The sequence below is a fragment of the Salarias fasciatus genome, chromosome 23 (assembly GCF_902148845.1).
Source record: "Salarias fasciatus chromosome 23, fSalaFa1.1, whole genome shotgun sequence".
Classification (NCBI taxonomy): Eukaryota; Metazoa; Chordata; class Actinopteri; order Blenniiformes; family Blenniidae; genus Salarias; species Salarias fasciatus.
The window spans coordinates 17,634,227-17,653,043 of NC_043766.1; the positions used below are offsets into that span (position 1 = coordinate 17,634,227).

An 18,817-nucleotide genomic window follows, 5' to 3' on the forward strand; every position below is an offset into this window, starting at 1 on the left:
TCCTATTCTCCTCTCCAGGCTTCTTTGTGCGTTTCTACGACTAAATGTGGAGCACATAACTCACAACATGCATCCACTACACAGACACCATCAATAGGTCGACCAGTAACTGAGAAGCAGATGGAGAGAGACACAATGCAAGAATGAACCAAGGGAATTAATTACTTTTCTGGTTATAAAGTGCTCCATCATGTTAATATGGACACACATTACATGTAAACATTACTGGACATAACATGACACTCACAGATAAACAGAGTTAAAGCTGTGTGTTAAGCTATCTGGGACCATTGTTTGCAAATCTCTGTAATAATCAGCCGGCTAATTGAATTAGACTGCACAGCGTAGCTCATTGTAATGATTTAAATATGGAGAACCAACCAGCTGTTCGCTGTTTTCTTTTGCCGGCTCTCCACAGTGCGGCAACAGCCATGCTTTAATTATATGAAGACCAGAAAGGACTGGAGCAAACGAGAACAAAGGAGCTTAATGACAGGTGAAGGGTCATCTGGAACAGCAGAACCACCTTCTCATTTATGTGTGTTTCTAAGAAGCCTCCTTAGTTTCTCTACATCCAACCTGCCAATCTAAAATGACAGATGTGACTGAAAAATGTGCGTTTCACTGTGATTCTTTCCCACAGACCATATGCGCAGGGGAGATGCTGATTGAGCGCTGTCTGTTTAACTAACAGCCAAGGCAGCACATCACACAGCATGAGAGGCAATTGTGCGTTTATGGGAAGATCAGACTACAAAACATTTCACACATTTTTATATCCGTCGGCCTCTCACACTCTGACAGCAGTGCATGTGCAGAGTCACTAATAAAGACTTTGATGTGCTGTCTGTTCAGTGTGGAGCCAGTCTCCTGCACAGCTCTATCAGGTACAGCGGGGTGTCCAGCCAGGGAGCTGAGTGAGCGAACGACTCGCTATGACCCTGTAAACTGTCTCCCTCAGGCAAGGGATACATCTTCTGAATACCAAAATGTTGCTTTTTTTAAAGACCACCAATGCAGGCGGCAGAGAAGGAGGGAGAGGAGTGTAGCCTCAAATCAAATCCTCATCGTTAGCTTTCCACTCAGAGAACACACACATAAACCTAACCAATCTGGCATCACCGATAAAAGCAACTATCATGACTTTACTACAGTTTAACTAATCATCACCCATTTTCACAGGTAAGAAAGAGAAACAGTAACAACCTATATTTGTGTGGACATGCTAATAGATGCACTTTTTTTAACAAAGCAGTGACATTAAAGTGGTGTAATAAAAGATGAAAAATATATATTTAGTTCCTGTCAGTCATAGGACGTGTATCTCAAAGTGCTCCATAAGGATAAAAATATGAAAAATGACAAAAATTATGATAGAACAAAAGCATTTAATTCTGATTTCATCAGTCACATAGAATTTCGAAGACCTGTGTTCTTCTGTCATACATGCTTTCATTAGCACTTGTTTAGACTTCAGGTCCTGAGAACATCACTGAGTGTTTCACTTGTTCTGATTCTAATAAATGTATAAGTCACGTCACAAAACTATTATTGATACCTAGGAAATTATTTAAAATTAGCGATTTCTGGTAGTTGTCCCTTATTAAGGAATGACCTGGTAGAAGACATCAGGCCTGGTCTTTATCCTCATTTTATTTTGTGCTAAAAACAAAATTTTATTTGTTAAAGTAACTGCATTCTATCAATTTCTACTGTTCTTAATTTCGTGTGTTGTTTTGAATTGCCTATATTGCATTCATTCTGTTTTTCTTCGATAGGAAGGACTATGCTTTTGTTTCACAAATAATGGATTTATTGTGGATCCAAAACAAAAAACTACTTTATTATTGAATAATAGCATGATTTTATCTGCTGAGAATACATACAAAACATATATTTTAGCCATAAATGAGTACAGTATATTTTGATAACTGCTTTCCTGACCTAAAGCAATGAACCGACTGGTGGATTCACCAAATCAGACTGAAAACCTGCAAAAATATTTGCTTTGCCATTAATACAAAGGTGCCCCAGGTAGCGTCTCCATTGTCAGGTGATACATCTGCCAGATTATCTTGCCCTACATGTAACCAGATTGTAATGACAACCCTATTCCATCCAACTTGGGAAGTTGAAATTGCAAATCCTGAAAGTTTTCATATTTTCAAATAGATGATCAGGACAAACTGGGTGACTGCATTATAAGAGGTGATTCTGTAGATTAACTGAAACTTACTTTAATTCATTGGTCCTTCTGTTCATTCGTCAGTGAGCGTAAACCTAAACTTGATACCTTGCTTGTGACGGCCAGCGCTGTGGCTCAGCTGGTAGAGACATCTTCCAAACCCAAGGTTGGCAGTATCTCATCTGGCCTCATCCGTGTGCTGAAGTGCAAAGTATCCTTGGGCAATAAGCTAAACTTTAAATGACTTGACTGCTGAGTGAATGTTCCAAACATTGCTGCTGAAGCAGTAAAAATGCCATGTATGAAGTTCATATACTATTTACCATTCTTCTACAGCCATTGGTGCAAAGAAAATAATAAGATATACAAGTACAGTCTAATTTCCTTTCAGATCCAGTTCATGTCTGTAAGAATTGATGCTGCAGAAGTGAAGAAAAGTGCTGCTGTAAGTTTGTATTCTTATACAACTACTACTATTGATATTGCTCCTGTTATGAAAAGTCAACAAATCCAGCCACAGGAGAGAATGCGCTGTTCGGCGCTGAATAATAACACTGGTCTGTTTCTTTCATTTGTCTTCTTTTCTACTCAACAAAAAGGGAATGACAACTGTGTCAGACACTTAAAGACCCCCATACAGCGAAACTCATGTCATCCATAAAACCCCTTTTAGCTCATGGCTGTTGCAAAAACAGTGTGACAAGAGGAGAAATCCATTTGATTGAAGAGGGAAGTTTGAATCGTCACAATGATACCACACAAATGACACAGTGTGATTTGCTACTGATTGATGGGTACCGTCTCTATTCGTGAGACATGCTCACCTATCTTGTGACAAGCTGACAGAGGCAGAGCAGTGACCCATGAGTACAGCTCAGACCTGAGGCAGGAAATAATTTATCATTCACACTGAGCTCGCTAACACTCTCTGGAGACATTGCTCAAAGAAGAGACATGGCTCATATGTCATATTAGCAGTTGAAAAGATGTGTAGTCAGCAGGATGACTAGTTGCACTTTTTAGGAACAGGCAAAGAGGCACACACACGGTCACACACACTAAATGCATCTAACACAGAGACAGTGAGTTTTTGATAAACGTCTAGAAATCATCTTTGAGCATGAGGCTGACTCAAAAACAAGTTTATTAGCTATGACTTTCACACAGTACGAGACTTTTTGTAACATGTTTGTACAGAGGGTGATTCATATAAACCTCCAGTTCACTTCTTTATCATTGAACTTTTGGAGATGTAATTCAATAACAATGACTGCCTCACACTATGTGCAGAGCATACATTATGTTCTTAGGGTGTTATGCCATGCCACTTGTCCCATTTCATGAGCAAATGCAACATGATTATTTGCTCTACAGAACTCTGTGCATGGCAGGATTGTACGACCCACCCTGCTGCTGCATGATGCAAAAATTAATCTGTGATGTGAGAAAGGAATCATCCACTGCCCCTTACAATCAGAATTTAGAGCAGAAACCTGTTTAGGTGAGGTGATGTTAGCAAAAAGACTAAATCTAAAGCAACCGAGAGAGAAAAGGGCAAGAACAACGACAATATGACAATGCAATATGTATATGCTTCAGTAGTTTATCCTTTTTAAAGACACAGAAATTACCTATTTTTTAATGTATGCTTCTGAAAATAGCAGAATGCCCTCCCCAAAAAAAGCATCCTTATTACAGTTAACTCTAATGCTAACCAATTACCCTCAAAGAGAACACATCATGAGTATGCTGCTGTAATTTCACTTCAAATAACTGGTGTAACTTCTGCAGAGCTAAAATAGAGATTAGGTCATCAGGCTGACCCACACAGTGACGGCAGCTGAGCACAGCAGCAAAACAATAATGTAAGTACATGCAAATTATTTCTACAAGTCTAACTGAAGGAGGCTGTTTGAACAGAAATAATACTGCAACAAGTAGTTTTCTAAATAACTAATTTATTTTTCATTTCAGGGACTACTTAAATAACTTCAGAGGCATTTAAAGATGCAGCTCTTAACATTTACTTAGAACCAATTTGCAGTAATTTGCAAAACATTGTTAAACACATAGACATGCAGGATAAAATTATGTTTTGTGCACCCACATGCAGAAAAAAAAACATTTTTCTGATCCAGTTCACACTCTCAATCAGTCATATAGATGGAACAACATGTCACATAGGCGTGAAGTACATCCCATCCCTGCAACTAAAGAAAGCTGTTTACTTCCACAAATGGGTAGCTAAAATAAAAACATTCTTTCCCTCATCACAGCATATGAAGTCTAATGCCAAAGAGTAATTATAGCCAGAGGCCTTCCTTATCTTTGCTGAGTTGAGTAATAACACTCAGCACCAGCGGTCTCTGAACTGTAGCGCTCTTCAGCCAAATTATACAAAAATAGTGTTATAAAGGTTTGAGGATGTTTATTTCAGCACCTGCTTTTTATTAAGGGGATGGAAGGTGACGAGCCTTCCTTAAAAGAAAAGATAATGGTTTTTGTGGTCAGCTACTGACTGTGGGGTGAGTGGCTGCATGCTAGCAGTGATTTCCATCTATTTTTAGCAGATGGGGGGGTGTTATTCTGGGAATGCCCAAACAGGGGGCAGTGGGTCTATATGTGTGTGTCTCTGGAACTGAGTTACTCTTATTCCATATGTCTAGCTTTGTTTAATAAAACGGGGTGTTTCCTTACCTTCTATGGAGGGAGCTTGGTCCTGGGCAGCATACAGCATTTCCTTGAAGGCCTGAGGAAGAAATCAGAAAAAAATAAAGAACCGTCTATAATTGCAAAGCCAAGAAATGCATAAAACAGGTCTTCAAAAGAGAACATTATATAAATAGCAGAGAGTCTGCTTTACCTGAACCTTCGGGTTCACAGAGTGCAGAAACTTTTCAAATTCAGTGAATTAAATATGTATGAATGACTCAGATGGACTGATGAACAACAAACCGCCTGAACTAGCAGCGTGTGTGGCTTCAGACTTAAAGACCTGCTTAAGGTTAGTCAATTAGATTATGAAAAGGTGTTGTGCTGTGTAGATCAAGAATCATGAAGCAATGGATAAAGACATCTGCTTTTATAATTAAACTGTATGTTGAGAGGTATAACTTGTTCTGGAAAGCAGGGATAACAAAACTACTAATGAAATGTAAAAGGTCTTTGTGTATGCATTTGAAAGGGTAAATACTTCTTACCATGTCATGGTTGTATTGCAGAAACCTGTTTGTATATAGCTGTCTATTTTCTTACTTATCCTACAAATATACATGAAACAACTGAACAAAAATCAAAACGGTTCACTCAAAAAAACAGGACATAAAAAAGACAACAAGTTTGATGCAAAGAACTCCTAAAACATGTGAAATGACTAATGCCAACTCTGGCGTTTGCTGTAATAAAATCAGGATGCTTTGAACAGAGGGCAGTAAAGGCTAATACAGGGTATATCAACACATGTTTTAAAACATACGAAGACACAATAAAAAAAAAAACCTGACAAAAGATGCTTGTGATTGTTTCTATGGCAGCATATTTTTGAGATAATTCAAAGTGACAGATGAATGTAAGCTGGCTCATCTGAACAAATCAGTGAGAAGCCAAAACAAAACTGCAGCTCAATCTTGTTTCCCATCAATACATCCTTTAAAGGCCAGTGTATATTCTGCTTTTGTACCATAGCACTGAGAAAAGACAAGTGGTGTGCTGGTTTAAGCCACACACATATTTCTGTTGCACTGGTTGCAGCTTGGACTGTCAATACTCTGTGAAATATAGGCACAATGACACTGGGACACTGGAACCTGTGTCAACATAATTGTAATTCTTCATTGTCTCTGTTGTAAGAGACAGCAATGCTCACGACAGTTGACCAGGCTAACAACCAAGAGCCCACAACCTACATGACCAACAAATAGGTGGAGAGAAAAGACTTTCAGATTTAGGTAGGGGGCCTTCATTAATTAAGATGGAATCATCGCCATGGTGATGGCTGTGCTGGGAAAGGGGGCAGGGTGGCTCTTTGGGGAGGTGAGATAAACCTGATGGCTTAGCAGTAATCAGTGATGAAACCTGTAGACAATAACTAAGCCCCGCCTAATGGGGTTCTACATAGCAACCCTACGCATTACCATGATGATGACCTGTAGCCAATAAATTAAGCTCGTGTAACACAAGTACCTGATCTGCATTATGTGCCAAAGTGGAGTTTCCCGACAGAGGGTCTACATAACCAAATTGTTTTCTTTGGAACTGAACCCTTCAACAACGGCACCATGTTGAGTGTATACTCGCCAACAGTTTTAAGTGCCTGTATGGACAAACCATTCCTGTATGATGCTTGAGATTGTTATCCTAATGCTTCATACTGCTCTGAAGAGATCTGTGGCTCAAACAGAAAGCCAATGGATCACTTGAATCTGCAGCTCTGTGTCTAAGTGGTCCTTCCATGTAGAAAGAGGAGTGAAGAGGATGGGAGGAGTCGGTGGAGGGAGGAGGAGGGGTGCAGAGTGCAGGTCTGGTCGGGGACCAGATGTCCTCCCAGTGGGGGAGGAAAGAAGAGGTGAGGATGCAAGGAAGGTGGGAGGTATGGAGGGATGGGGGCTCCGCAGTTGCCATGCCAAGCCTGTTGTATACATAATGTTCACATTGAAGAACATGCTGATAAATCAAACTTTCATTGGACAGAATGCAGATTATATTAATGATTAGTGGTATTGTACATTTTATGTTTCTTGGCTCCACTCGGCTTGTAAGAAAACAACGCTGGCAGCGGCTGCGCAGACATTTAAACGACATCACTCAGAATAATTAGAGAAAGACTAGGTTTGACCTTTGAACAAACACGAATCAGACACTGAAATCAAACATGCGCACACACTTTCTTTTCATCGACAATTTGCTCTGCTATTTTGAATTTTAAATACTAGTCTCCACCCGCACACTCCTCCTCCTCCTCCTGTAAGCTTACACGACTGATTACACTGCAGAGGTAAATGCATAAGTGGCCTTGTTCTCTCGCCCACACGCATACACCTGAAGCTCTGCTTCTCCTTTTTTCCCTGTTTTGTTTCATATTGTTACACAATGTACATCCAAACTGAATACCTGACATAACATAAATATCTGTCATGCTGTAAGTAACTTTAGGTTGACATGGACAACTCATACAGAGACATACTGAATTGTTCAACTGTTTTGCAGCTGTTGCATTTAAAGTCCAATCCTAGTCTCATCAGCCGTTATCCCCTGGCTTTGGCACAAGCCTCAACACTCACACTTCCATACCAAAGAGCTGTTTAGCATATAAGTTTATAAATTCAATCCCTCGGGATAAAGTATACGCCTAATTGCTCGATCACTCAACTACCTTGTCAATGCATCGCCTTTGAATGAAGTGTCTTACTAACTACAGTCTGTATTTTCTGAAACAGTCACTTTGCCGCATCCTCCTCATCTGCATAGAAACTGGCTGACCAATCTAAATAGACAGCTCACACTTTCCCACACAATAGCGTGCTCTAAAAAAAGAGGAGAGTGCAAACTGGGCAGCAGGTTAATTAATCCAACTAGCACACAAAGGAGGGAATATCACTCAAAACCACAGTCAATGTGAATGCGGGAAGTGGTAATTTTGCAAAAGTCACAGATACATCTATACGAGAGGGACCTTTCCGTATAGAATGCGGGTTGAAACAACCTGTGCTGCTACAATGATATGTCACATGTCATTTTGCACAATGGGTTTACAATGCAGCCATCGCTAATCTCAGCAACATGCAGTGCTGACCAAGAATAAGAGAAGCTGTTCGTTATGATGACAAACATATAAAATAACTGCATGTTTGCTGAATGCATTGCAAAACATCCCTCACTAAATGAGAGCCAATTCACTGTCATATGAAGATTTTTATTTTTTCACAGTCTGATTTATTTAAAACATCATTCTATCAAAAGTGATTAATTTCAAAGAAGCCAACTGACTTCACTTCTAGAATATACAGTATATTTCAATGTTTCCATGTTGATAGACCTGTTTCATCAAATTCTTGAATAAGATGTCAATCGCACATGCTGAGCATTTTCTCGCTCCCCGCCTACTCAGTAGTAAATCGTGTTTACAGGGGTCAGACAAAGACTGAGGGGCTCCTGCAGCAGCAGAAATACACTTGAAAATCCAACCTTATATATGATTTAAGTGACAGGAAAAACAAGAAGTGTACGGAGAGGATAATGTTTCTCTTGATCTACTAAATTCAGCAACAGCAAGTCTCATGACATGCACAAGCTGGATTCTGAAATGATTTGAAAAATAAAAACATTGATCTCTGCTCTGTTTAAATTGTGGATCAATGACTGATTAACATCTGTATTTTTGAGGAGCAATCACTTAACTCTAATTTTCCTAAATTCACGACCGGCAGTATTTTGAAAGGACTTATGGTCTATTTATTCTGGCGTGACTGAGGTTATGAATTGTTCACATGAAAACATGGAAAATATTTACATTGCCTGTATTATTACTTACCAGATTATATCAATGAATCTGCTTTTAAATTATTCACAATATAATGCCAAATATAACATTATTTTAGCTGCTGAAATTTAACAAATACAGACTGAAAAATAATATCATCATCCATCTCAGGTCAGTGAAGAAAAGCTTGTTGTAGACTAGAGGTGTAAAATGGCTGGTATGGCCATGCATCTGTCTCTGGGCTCCGTGAGCTCCAGTCTTTATAAACAAAGCCATCAGATAGTCTGAGCAAGCACGACCATTATCCATTGAAATAAACTGCCATTGTAGAATCAACCTCTTCCCACTGTGATGACCGAAACCTGACCCTCTTGATTTTTTTAACTTTCAGTTACATCCCTGAAGATGTTTTTACTATGACAGGATATCACTCATAACAAGATGAACAGATTTAACTGTTTACAGTAGAAACTATTCAACTTGGCACTAAAATTCAGGGCATGTTTACTAGGATTAAAACCAGTGCAATAAGTGTCTGTTGAGTCTGGCGAGAGGCTGTTGAGGGTGAAGAGAACAGGGTCTTTGTCTATAATTCATAGAGCTAAATGGAACTGAGCAGGCTGTCCTGTCAGTGTATGTCTGAAATAAAGCTCTCAGTGTAGAGCCAGCAAGAAGTGTGGTGTGAAAATAAAATACACCACCAAACAAAGGCTATGCATGCAGCCAGAATATCCTGTTAGATTAACAATTGCATCCTGGTTCAGATTAAATTTTGCTGTGCAAAGTTTTAATAAAAACTTCAGCTTGATAGAAAATACTGAAGAAAAATTCTAATTTGAAACACTGGTAAGAAACTGGCTTTGGGGGAAAAAAAATGCAAAAACATCTAACCCAAAGCAATAAAAAAATGAAATTTCTTCAAATGTGGGAATTTGATTATGATAGTCCTAACTCGTCTTGCCAGAGATTGCACTTGGCTTCATCCGTACTGATGAGAATTAAAAAATAAATAATGAAAACGGAGAAACTGAGTTTAGACGGAATTTTGACCTTGGGGAGTAGAGTTTATAACCTCAAATACATTTCTGCAAAATTAAACTAAATCAATACATAATGTATAACGGAAAAAAGGCCATCAAAGAAAAAGCTAATAATATTGGTTGGTAAACTTAAAAAACAACACTTAATGCTTAGAACACCACTAACATTTAAAGCTAAAGAAATATTTGAATAGATGTCTTAAAATATATATGAGTAATATTTTGTCATTACTGTGATGACCATAATTCATTCTTGTTCAATATTAGGTAAAGTCCGCAAAGAGATATATAATAAACACTGAATGCTCCCAATGGCTCTTAACAACCGCAGTCAATTTCCTCTCCATAAACAATAGGTCATCCCTTATCTTCTCCGTTGTTTATTGCTCTCAAGAGTAGGCGCTACTGAAACTGAAGATCCACGTAAAAACAACAAAACAAATAAACAAACAAACAAACAAAAAACCCACCACCAACAACAACAACAAATGAATGCATGCTGAAGAAGTGTCACAATAGATAATGACATTTGTAGTCTGGGTTTCAAACATATAACACATATTTGTATGAGTCGAGATGGATAAAGCATTTATTAAAACACCAAGTAAATGTCACTTTACCTCATACTGAAGATACTGTTTCCTCCACTCTGGAGTGATATGGGACGAAAGATGTTCCGCGAATTTCATTTTGCCGGAACAAGGGTCCCTAAAAGCTCCGTAAAATCCGAGTAAACTGTCCCTTTCCCCGTAGACGCGACTTTGGTGGTATCAGTCAACTTGCCGGCTCAACATGCGGCGCGTCAGCCCGGCGCACTCCGCTCCTCTTCACTCCACTTCTGGCTCGTCCCGGTCAGTGCGCTCCGAGCGGATCCCGTCCCTCATACTATTCGAAGGGAGGGACGGCAGTGACAGAGGGCTGTCTTTTAACAGGTGGTCGGACGGCGGTCTGCTCGAGCCCCTGAGAGTGGCTCAGTGACTTTGCTCCGTCCCTCCCTTGGCAGGTCTGGGGACTTTACGGTCCGCCATCGCAATGAACCTCAGCGACGTGTTTGCGTCAGCAGAGCGCGCAGTGACTCCGACCTCTTGGTGGGACCTCCTGCAAACCGGAGGCTTCCAGTTACCTGCAATTTACTGCCTTATGCTTTCGTTTGGAATTTTCCTCCTCTCACACGGAGATCTTTGGTTTCTTTTATGCAAAAATGAAAAGATTTTAGTGGCTTGGAAGATTTACACGCCTGGAGAAGAGCAAAATCTGTTAGTTTAATGCGTGCACTTATTCTAAAGTTCTTTAAAATAACAACCAAGCCTGCTCTGAACGACCATGCAGATCGAGTGTGTAGGGATCACGAGTTCTAAAATGATTTATGTTTTCATATGTTTGAAATGGCAGAATTGAAAAATGCATAGCTCCAGCGTTACATTTTATCAGCAGAGACACACAGTAATTATTTTGTCTTATTTGGTCGCTCATGGTAAACCGAGCACTTAAATCTATACATTATGAAAATCACTGCATTGTTCAGAAGATCATAATATGATGCATTAGATTAAAATACTGTGAAAGAGGCCATCTGTTATTCTTAAGTTAACTTTTCTGTGTGTTTAAGAAAAATGTATATTTTTTTTCAATTTTCTTGAACGTTTTTGAACGTTTTGACTCAGAATCTGTATACATTTCTGCTTAATTTGGTCTGCAACAGCTTGGACATAAGCATGATGTTGGTCGGGCTGCAAGATTTCAGTCGTGGTCGCATAATTACACCATCCATGAGAGAATAGCAGCATCTGCTGGAGAAACACTACAAATGCATTTGCTATTTGAACAAGAGTCCTGCTTCAGTAGGCGTCGATGGAATCTGTCAAGTGACTGATGGGCAAATAAAAGTGCACTCGTTGCAGGAACATTATATTTTATTATTGAAACTGAAAAGCATTATTGTGTCAATCTCCTGTCGCCTTAAAAAATGAAACAGCAGTGTTCTAGTAAAACAGAAACATTTGAAACATAAATTGAGTTTTTTTCACTTTTCAGACAAATACAGCTGTCAGATAACACCTGACGCTTGTCATGTAAATATTTTCCATATTTTTCTACAGTGCATTCCACTCAATGTATTCTAACGGTTCGTATGGATATGTGCATTTTAAGGACATTTGAATTATCCTCTTTTACCCACAGAAAGTGCAAATATTCCCCTTTCTTTATTCCAAAACATTCGGGAAAATATAACAACGTGTTGATTTTTATAACTCAGTATCATTTTTTTCATGAAACAGATCATACAGACAGACAAAAGAAAAAAAAACGCATTGACTACAATAAATAAATAAATAAATAAATAAATAAATAAATAAATAAATAAATAAATAAATATGCATGTTTTATATAATTATAGTGAGAATGTGCAGAAGGCGATAACTGCATCTTCTAAGGACTCAAAATTTTAACTAAAACGCTACCTCTAGCAGTGTGTATATGTTCTGTTTTTAACAAATCATGGACCTCATCAGTTTGGTGAGATGTGTTTGCTTTAATACAGTATTGTTGTTTGGTTATCATTGTTTTTGGCGTGTGTTTGTGTGTGTGTGTGTGTGTGTGTGGGGGGGGGGGGGTACAATCACCGATGAAGTAGGCATAACATTTTTTTTTTTTGATAACATTTTCACTTGTACTTGAAAGCAGAAATAGTGGACGAACATCTGCTGTAATTCTTTCAGATAATGTGATAAGTGTATGCATTGCACTGGCGTGAATTGCATTGATCGAGTGATTGATTGATTACATCCCTTGTTTGTTTGTTTGTTTGGTTGGTTGGTTGGTTGGTTGGTTGGTTGTGTTGTTTGCTTGCAACCCTTAGGGAAACACGTGACGATAGGCGGAACCTTTCTTTACGCACTGACTTAACCCGGCGCCTCTAGCTGACAGGACCAGAGACGGACCAACGGGAGAAACAAATCCTGTTGTGACGGATTTGAACCTTCGAGGTTTGAAAAAAAAAAAAAAAAAACTACAAAACTGCTGATTTTTCTTCAAGCTGTGGCTGCACATAGATTGCTAGCTCACTTTATCCGTGTCTCAACAGCTGAAACGGTTCGTTACCGACAATAACCGCCATGGCTTCTGGCTCTCCGTCGTCCTCTCCAGACACTGCGACGGGCTCCGGTACGGATCCAGCCCGTCCCGACACAGGAGAGCCTCTCGGTGGAGCGGGCTCCGACTCAGATTCGGACTTGGGTTTAAGTAAATTTGACTGCTGTGCAATAGAGATGGGGGAACGACTGGAAGGCGAAGAGCTGGAGCGGGAGTTTGAGGCTGCAGCAGACCGCGTCAGAGATTTGGTCCAGACGGCCAGCAGGGACCAGCTGCTCTACTTGTACGCCCGCTACAAACAGGTGAATGTGGGATTAGACGTGTTCCGTGTTCCTCAAGTAACAGCACCTTGTGGCAGTAAAGAACAGCCACAATCAGGACACCCGTGTCTATGTAGTTGTCATTTCGTTATGACCAGCTGTTGTGGTAATTTGTGAGACAGCCAAAGATGAGTCAGTCAGGGTTTCGACGCAGCCCGGAGGGTTTATTGCAGGGTACTAACAAACCAGTCCAACAGTGTTTTGTAACGGTCCACAAAATAAAATCTGTTATTTTAATGGCATATGTCGTCTGAGGACCTCTGCTAATAAGAGTTTATGATATGTATATCAATTCATTTTTTTGTTCATTTTTCTCATTGCTCAACACTAAGTTCTCATAATTACTTGTGATTTTTTTTTTTCATTTTATTTTATTTTCATACAGTGCAGCCACAAAGTATTCTCAGCACTTCAGTTTTCCCACTTTTTAACAATTTTCCTCCCATTTGCAGGCCAAAACTGGAAAGTGTAATATACCAAAGCCTGGCTTCTTTGACTTTGAAGGACAGAGAAAATGGTATGTGGTTTTTTTTTGTTCAAGTCAATGCACTAACTTTGCAGGTATTATATTTCTATTCCAAGTGGGACAGGCAGACACAAGCTACACTCAAAAACAAATGACATTTTTGTTTGGTAAATTATTTCCTTGTTATAAGAATATTTTTTGGCAATCTCTATTGGAAAGCTGAAATATTTCAGATTTATTCCATATTTGTAAAGAATGGACATTTGCAGGATAAACAACAAAATTGAGTACATGTGTTCATCAAAAGCCTCACACATCTTTTCTACCAATTCTAAACTTTGCTGATATTGACTCTTGCACCTGTCCTGCTGTAGAGGTGATTTAATTTTAGCAATTATACTACTCATTATACAAATTTTGATTAATCTGAGTAGGGCCCAGTTATAAGACTGTGTCAAGCTGATATTCTGCAAAACCAAGTTGTGACATTCTGCAAAATTAGCCCAATTACCAGCTGCAAACTGAAGGCATAGTTCCATATACCAGGAGTTGTCAGAAACACGCTTATCACACGAAGATGGCACTTTCCTCAGGACTTTTTTTTAAACTTTATTTTTATTGGTTTTTGTCCATTTTACAGAAACACCACACATACAAAGAAAAACAAATATAAAACAAATCAAAAACAAATAACATAACTGTCTGGACAATTCAAGGTCAGTTTACATTAAATATATTATATGTTCGATAGTTTACAGTATTATTTCCTCAACCTATTCATACTTAAGACATGTCTGGAGTGTTGTACAGATTTACTGTCAAGATTTGCAGGATGAAACTGTGACAAGCCCAGACGTTATAAAACAGTCTACGCAGAGCCAATAACTGTCTGCATAAGGCTGCCATGCCTGACCTTTACTATTACTGCCATCTGTGTTAGTGCTTGCAACAGCAGTACAGAGCAACATTTTTTAAAAAGTACCTCCAGATTTTAGGAGTGGTGATTTGGGTACCCTTTCAGCAGTCCTGTCTCAACTGGGAGCAGCGTTCCCATGCCAGAGTGAGCAACACAACCAGATATCTTGACAGATGCTTTTTGTTATATGTGAGCAGGCTGGTGACCACCATGAGGAGGGGGTGGCCTTCTGTTGTAGTTTATGTATGATTCTTGCACACTTCACTAAGGCTCCTGCTTTTCAAATTAAGAAATTGTTCAACTGCAATTGTGCGTCCTCAATAATCTAATCACCAAACACCAAAGAAAAACTGTTTGGCTTTCGAAAAGGAGATTTGGCAAATTTTCACTCAGAGCAACCTACTTCCCACAAATGCGTGGTCCTTACAAATGTGGAACAGTTTGAAAGGAAAATGGTCAGACTTAACAAGTAGTATACCAATCATTGCCAAGAAGTAATGTTACATGTCTACTAAACACAAATGTTCTTACTTTGTGAGCTTAGTTTGCAATAAAAAAAAAATCCAGTTTGATTATTAATGTGAGTAGGATACTCATTTTTTTTCTCATATGAATCCATGTTGGCAAACATCTGCGCATATAGCTTGTGAAAAATTCTGAAATGCATTTTTCACACTGTTAACGTAAAACTGTCTTTTGTTGATAAGTATGGAAGAAAATCCATTTTTATTCTTGTTTGAAGGCTTTTTTATAGCCTGTATTAAAGCCCACTTATGATTTTGAAAGATAACTCATTAAGTGCTTTGCGAAAAGAAAATTGTTGATGCCTCATGCACCACTGCAAATACTTCAGCTGAATATTGTTTTTTCATAACAGGCAAGCATGGAAGCAGCTCGGTGACATGGAGCCAGAGCAGGCAATGCAGGAGTATATATCCTACGTGAATGTCTTAGACCCTGAAGGCAGCACAAAGGTAATACAACATTGCAAACATATTTACAGACAGGTAAATATTAACTATTTTACACAACCGATCAAAACTTTCAACACACTTTTATTTTGAAGGCATCCGAACTGTGAGCAGTAAATTAAAAAGTGTGACATAACCTAAAAGTTTTATATTTTAGACTAATAGCAAGTAGCCACTGTTGCTTTGTTTCCAGTGCTGCAAACCCCTTGGCCTTCTCTCAGTGAGCTTTATAAGGTTGTCATCCTAAATAATTTTCACGCCACTGTTTTGCTTTGTCAAGGTTCACTTGTGGATTTTTTTTACTTTCTTAATGGAGTTTAGACCATTGTTTGTGTTGTGCAGATGTCAGATTGATACGCAGCTGACAGATCTATTTGACAAAGGTAATTCATATTAAGACAAGAACCAAATTGCTAAGTAAAGATGAACCGCAGTCCATCATTACTTTAAGAAGTGAAGGTCAATCAGTCTGGAAAATTACAAAAACTTTGATTGTGTCCTCAAATGCTGTCACAAAAATGATCAAGTGCTACAATGAAACTGAATCACACGAGGACCGCTTCAAGAAAGAAAGACCAGGAGTCACCTCTGCTGTTGAGGATAAGTTCATCCAAGTCACTCCCCTTAGAAACTGGAAGTTAAGAGCACCTCAGATTAGAAATCGGATGAATGTCACACAAACTTCTAGTGTATGACACATCTCTGCATCAGCTGTTCAGAGGAGACGGTGCCAATCAGGCCTTTATGGTGAGGATCCACTACTAAGTAAGAGCAAACAAGAAGAACTGAGTTTTGTTGTGGGAAGCCAAGAAACACGAGGAGTGACTTTAGATCAGTGGAAATCTTTGCTTAGTCCGAGTCCAAATTTAAGGTATTTGATTCCAGTCGATGTGTCTTTGTGTGGTGCAAAAAAAAAAAAGTGGTTTGGGATGAGATGGCCCGCAGAGTGAAGACAAGAAGTTCAACAAGTGCTCAGCATCGCTGGGAACTCCATCAAGACTGCTGGAAGACCATTTCAGATGACTACCTCATAAAGCTCATCCAGAGATTGCCAAGAATGAGCAAAACAGTAAGCAAAGCAAAGGGAAGAATCTCAAATATAAAGCATGTTTTGAATTATTTCACAATTTTTGTTTACTACCTAATTGTGTGGGTGTGGTTTTTTTTTTTTTTTAGTTTTCATGCCTCTAATGAGAGTTTACAATGTCATTAATCAAGAAAATAAAGAATTTTTGACTGGGATTGTACATTTTGTACTGTAAAATGGAAACATATATCATGGCTTTTTCTGAAAAAGTAAATAAATCATTCATTTTTTAATTTTTTTTTTTTTAAAGATTCTGCATTCTGTATGGAAAAATCTAAAATCACTGTGTTCCTGATCTTCATCATGTGCTCTCAGTGAGTTTGTATTGCCCAGCTTCACCTAAAAGTCTGAAAACACATTAGACCTTAATTTAGGAGCTACTGTGCTGACTGATGAAGTTCTCATATTTGGTATTTCTGTCTTCATATGCATTTAATATAAGGCTGCATATGTGTGAGGGAATTTAGACTCAGACAGTACCGCTACCAGTTCAAGTAAAAAAAACGCTGTTCACTCAGATGCTGTTCCTCAGTAAAATATTATTTCCCACAAGCAAAAATAAAAATGTTAAGAGCACACCTATCTATACATCTATAAAAGTAAATAATCTCAAAGGTATGCAGAAACTTCAATGTTCATGTAAAATTTTGTTGTAAAACCAAAGCCTCAGGTTTAGTGTAGAAGAATTTCAGTGAAATGTGTAGCATTTATCGGTCCCTTACTGGAAAAGTGTAATGCTGTGTATTGATAAACTCCTCCCATCTGCAAGTATAGGTTCAATGAAACAAAGTCGCATAAGAGGGCATCAACAGTGTGAAGAAAATATTAAACTGAGAAACATCCAGTGTCACAGCTGGTCCTTTAAGATGCACTATTGTGTGTTTACCAGCAGATGTCAGTGTCACATTGCCATGCTGCTTCAGGCTTTGGGGTCTCATTCATCCACTGGTTGTATGAACACTACAAGAGAAAATTGCATAGTTGTGTTCAGTGGCTCACATTTTGAGATATGAATAATGCAAGGGATTGTAATGGCCTGCTTCCCGAGAAATGCCAGTTCTTTTTGGTGAGTGTTTGTGTACGTCTTTGTCATGTCATTAAACTGAGTCGGCTGAGATGTGTTCCCATGAATAAGTTGTGCTTGAGACAGCAGCAGAATCATTCTGGGATCATGAATTCAGCGTTCATTTGCGTCCATGCAGGGTCCTCATTTGGACATGGACATATATTTACAGTCATTCGAATTTTTAACAAACTAGAGCTAAATTTAAGCCCCAAAAATCCAAAGAAATGCACAGTTGTATCCTGAAATAACTATCATGTATGTTGAATGATTGACTTTGTTTGTGTCTCTTTGCTCATTTTTTTTCTTTACATTGGCAGCAGGTCGGTCCTCTTTGTACTTCTTCGTTGTGCTTCCTGCTCTTTTTCCATTATTTTTGACCTCCATCATCCTCTTTTCTCATTTGACCCCTTCACTATTTTCCTGCAATGTCCCTCCTTTTTCTTTATTCCTTCATCTCATTTGAGTCTGTTTAACGGCATCACTGTCAATCAAGTATCTGACCCTGACACATTTCTCAGTGGCCCTGCAGCAGGACAATACTCACTGAGTCTGCCCCACAGTTGCACAATGTCAAGGGAAAACCCAGCAGACAGGCAGAAAAATGCTCCACTGCCCCCCTGAAAAGAACCTGATTGTATTAGTGTTAACAAAGCGCCATAGCATGGCAGTAGCTATTCATTTGGAAGCACAGTTAAATGGTGTAAGTAAGAGTGCATAGACAGAGAACCAGGAGAGAGAATAATAGCCACAATTTGACCTCTGTTCCTGTCCCAATTGTTGAGCAGACACTGGCTTTATATTGCATTATAGTGCAGAAGAGTGGGGCCAGTGCATCAGCGAATATTCTGAGTTTCTGAAGTGAATTAGGTTCTCCCAAAAGTGCACGCACAGTTGTTTTGCTTTGCTCGTCATGTCCCCCCCCCCACTCTCCTTATTTTATAAAATCAGATTTGTATGGGTTCTTTTGTGAGTCAAGCTTGGTAAAGCAAAGAATGGGTAATAAATTCTTGGCCGAGATGAATGTAATTCCTTGAAAACAGAACATCAGATACGTCTCATAGTAACTTAGATCTAATATGTTTTTTTTAATGTACTTTTTCAGCCATTTATAACTTGTGAGGTCATATCCAAAGCCTAACAGTGTTCTTTAAAAAAACTTCACATTTTCAACTTAATTATTGTGGGCTGTGTTTTT

The 18,817-nt window shown here is 38.8% G+C and overlaps 2 protein-coding genes across 3 annotated transcripts in view; one reads left to right on the top strand and one right to left on the bottom strand.

The window, feature by feature from the left end:
- Nucleotides 1-10,740, bottom strand: part of xpr1a (xenotropic and polytropic retrovirus receptor 1a) — a 66,887-nt gene extending 56,147 nt beyond the window's left edge. The window contains exons 1-2 of the mRNA XM_030083813.1: nt 10,324-10,740; nt 4,883-4,934 (exon numbers count right to left, since the gene is read on the bottom strand). Coding sequence (XP_029939673.1) covers nt 4,883-4,934; nt 10,324-10,392 — 121 coding nt within the window. The 5' untranslated portion in view covers nt 10,393-10,740. The remainder of the gene's footprint in view (nt 1-4,882; nt 4,935-10,323) is intronic.
- A 1,891-nt stretch (nt 10,741-12,631) lies between these two features.
- The window catches only part of acbd6 (acyl-CoA binding domain containing 6), a 34,739-nt gene continuing 28,553 nt past the window's right edge, over nt 12,632-18,817 (top strand). Inside the window, exons 1-5 of one of the 2 annotated variants that reach the window (XM_030083322.1) lie at nt 12,632-12,690; nt 12,789-12,868; nt 12,971-13,098; nt 13,569-13,633; nt 15,376-15,472. In XM_030083322.1, the coding sequence (XP_029939182.1) occupies nt 12,820-12,868; nt 12,971-13,098; nt 13,569-13,633; nt 15,376-15,472 (339 nt within the window). In that variant the 5' untranslated portion in view covers nt 12,632-12,690; nt 12,789-12,819. Of the gene's footprint in view, nt 12,691-12,788; nt 13,099-13,568; nt 13,634-15,375; nt 15,473-18,817 lie in introns of both variants that reach the window. The other variant, XM_030083321.1, reaches the window with a different exon arrangement.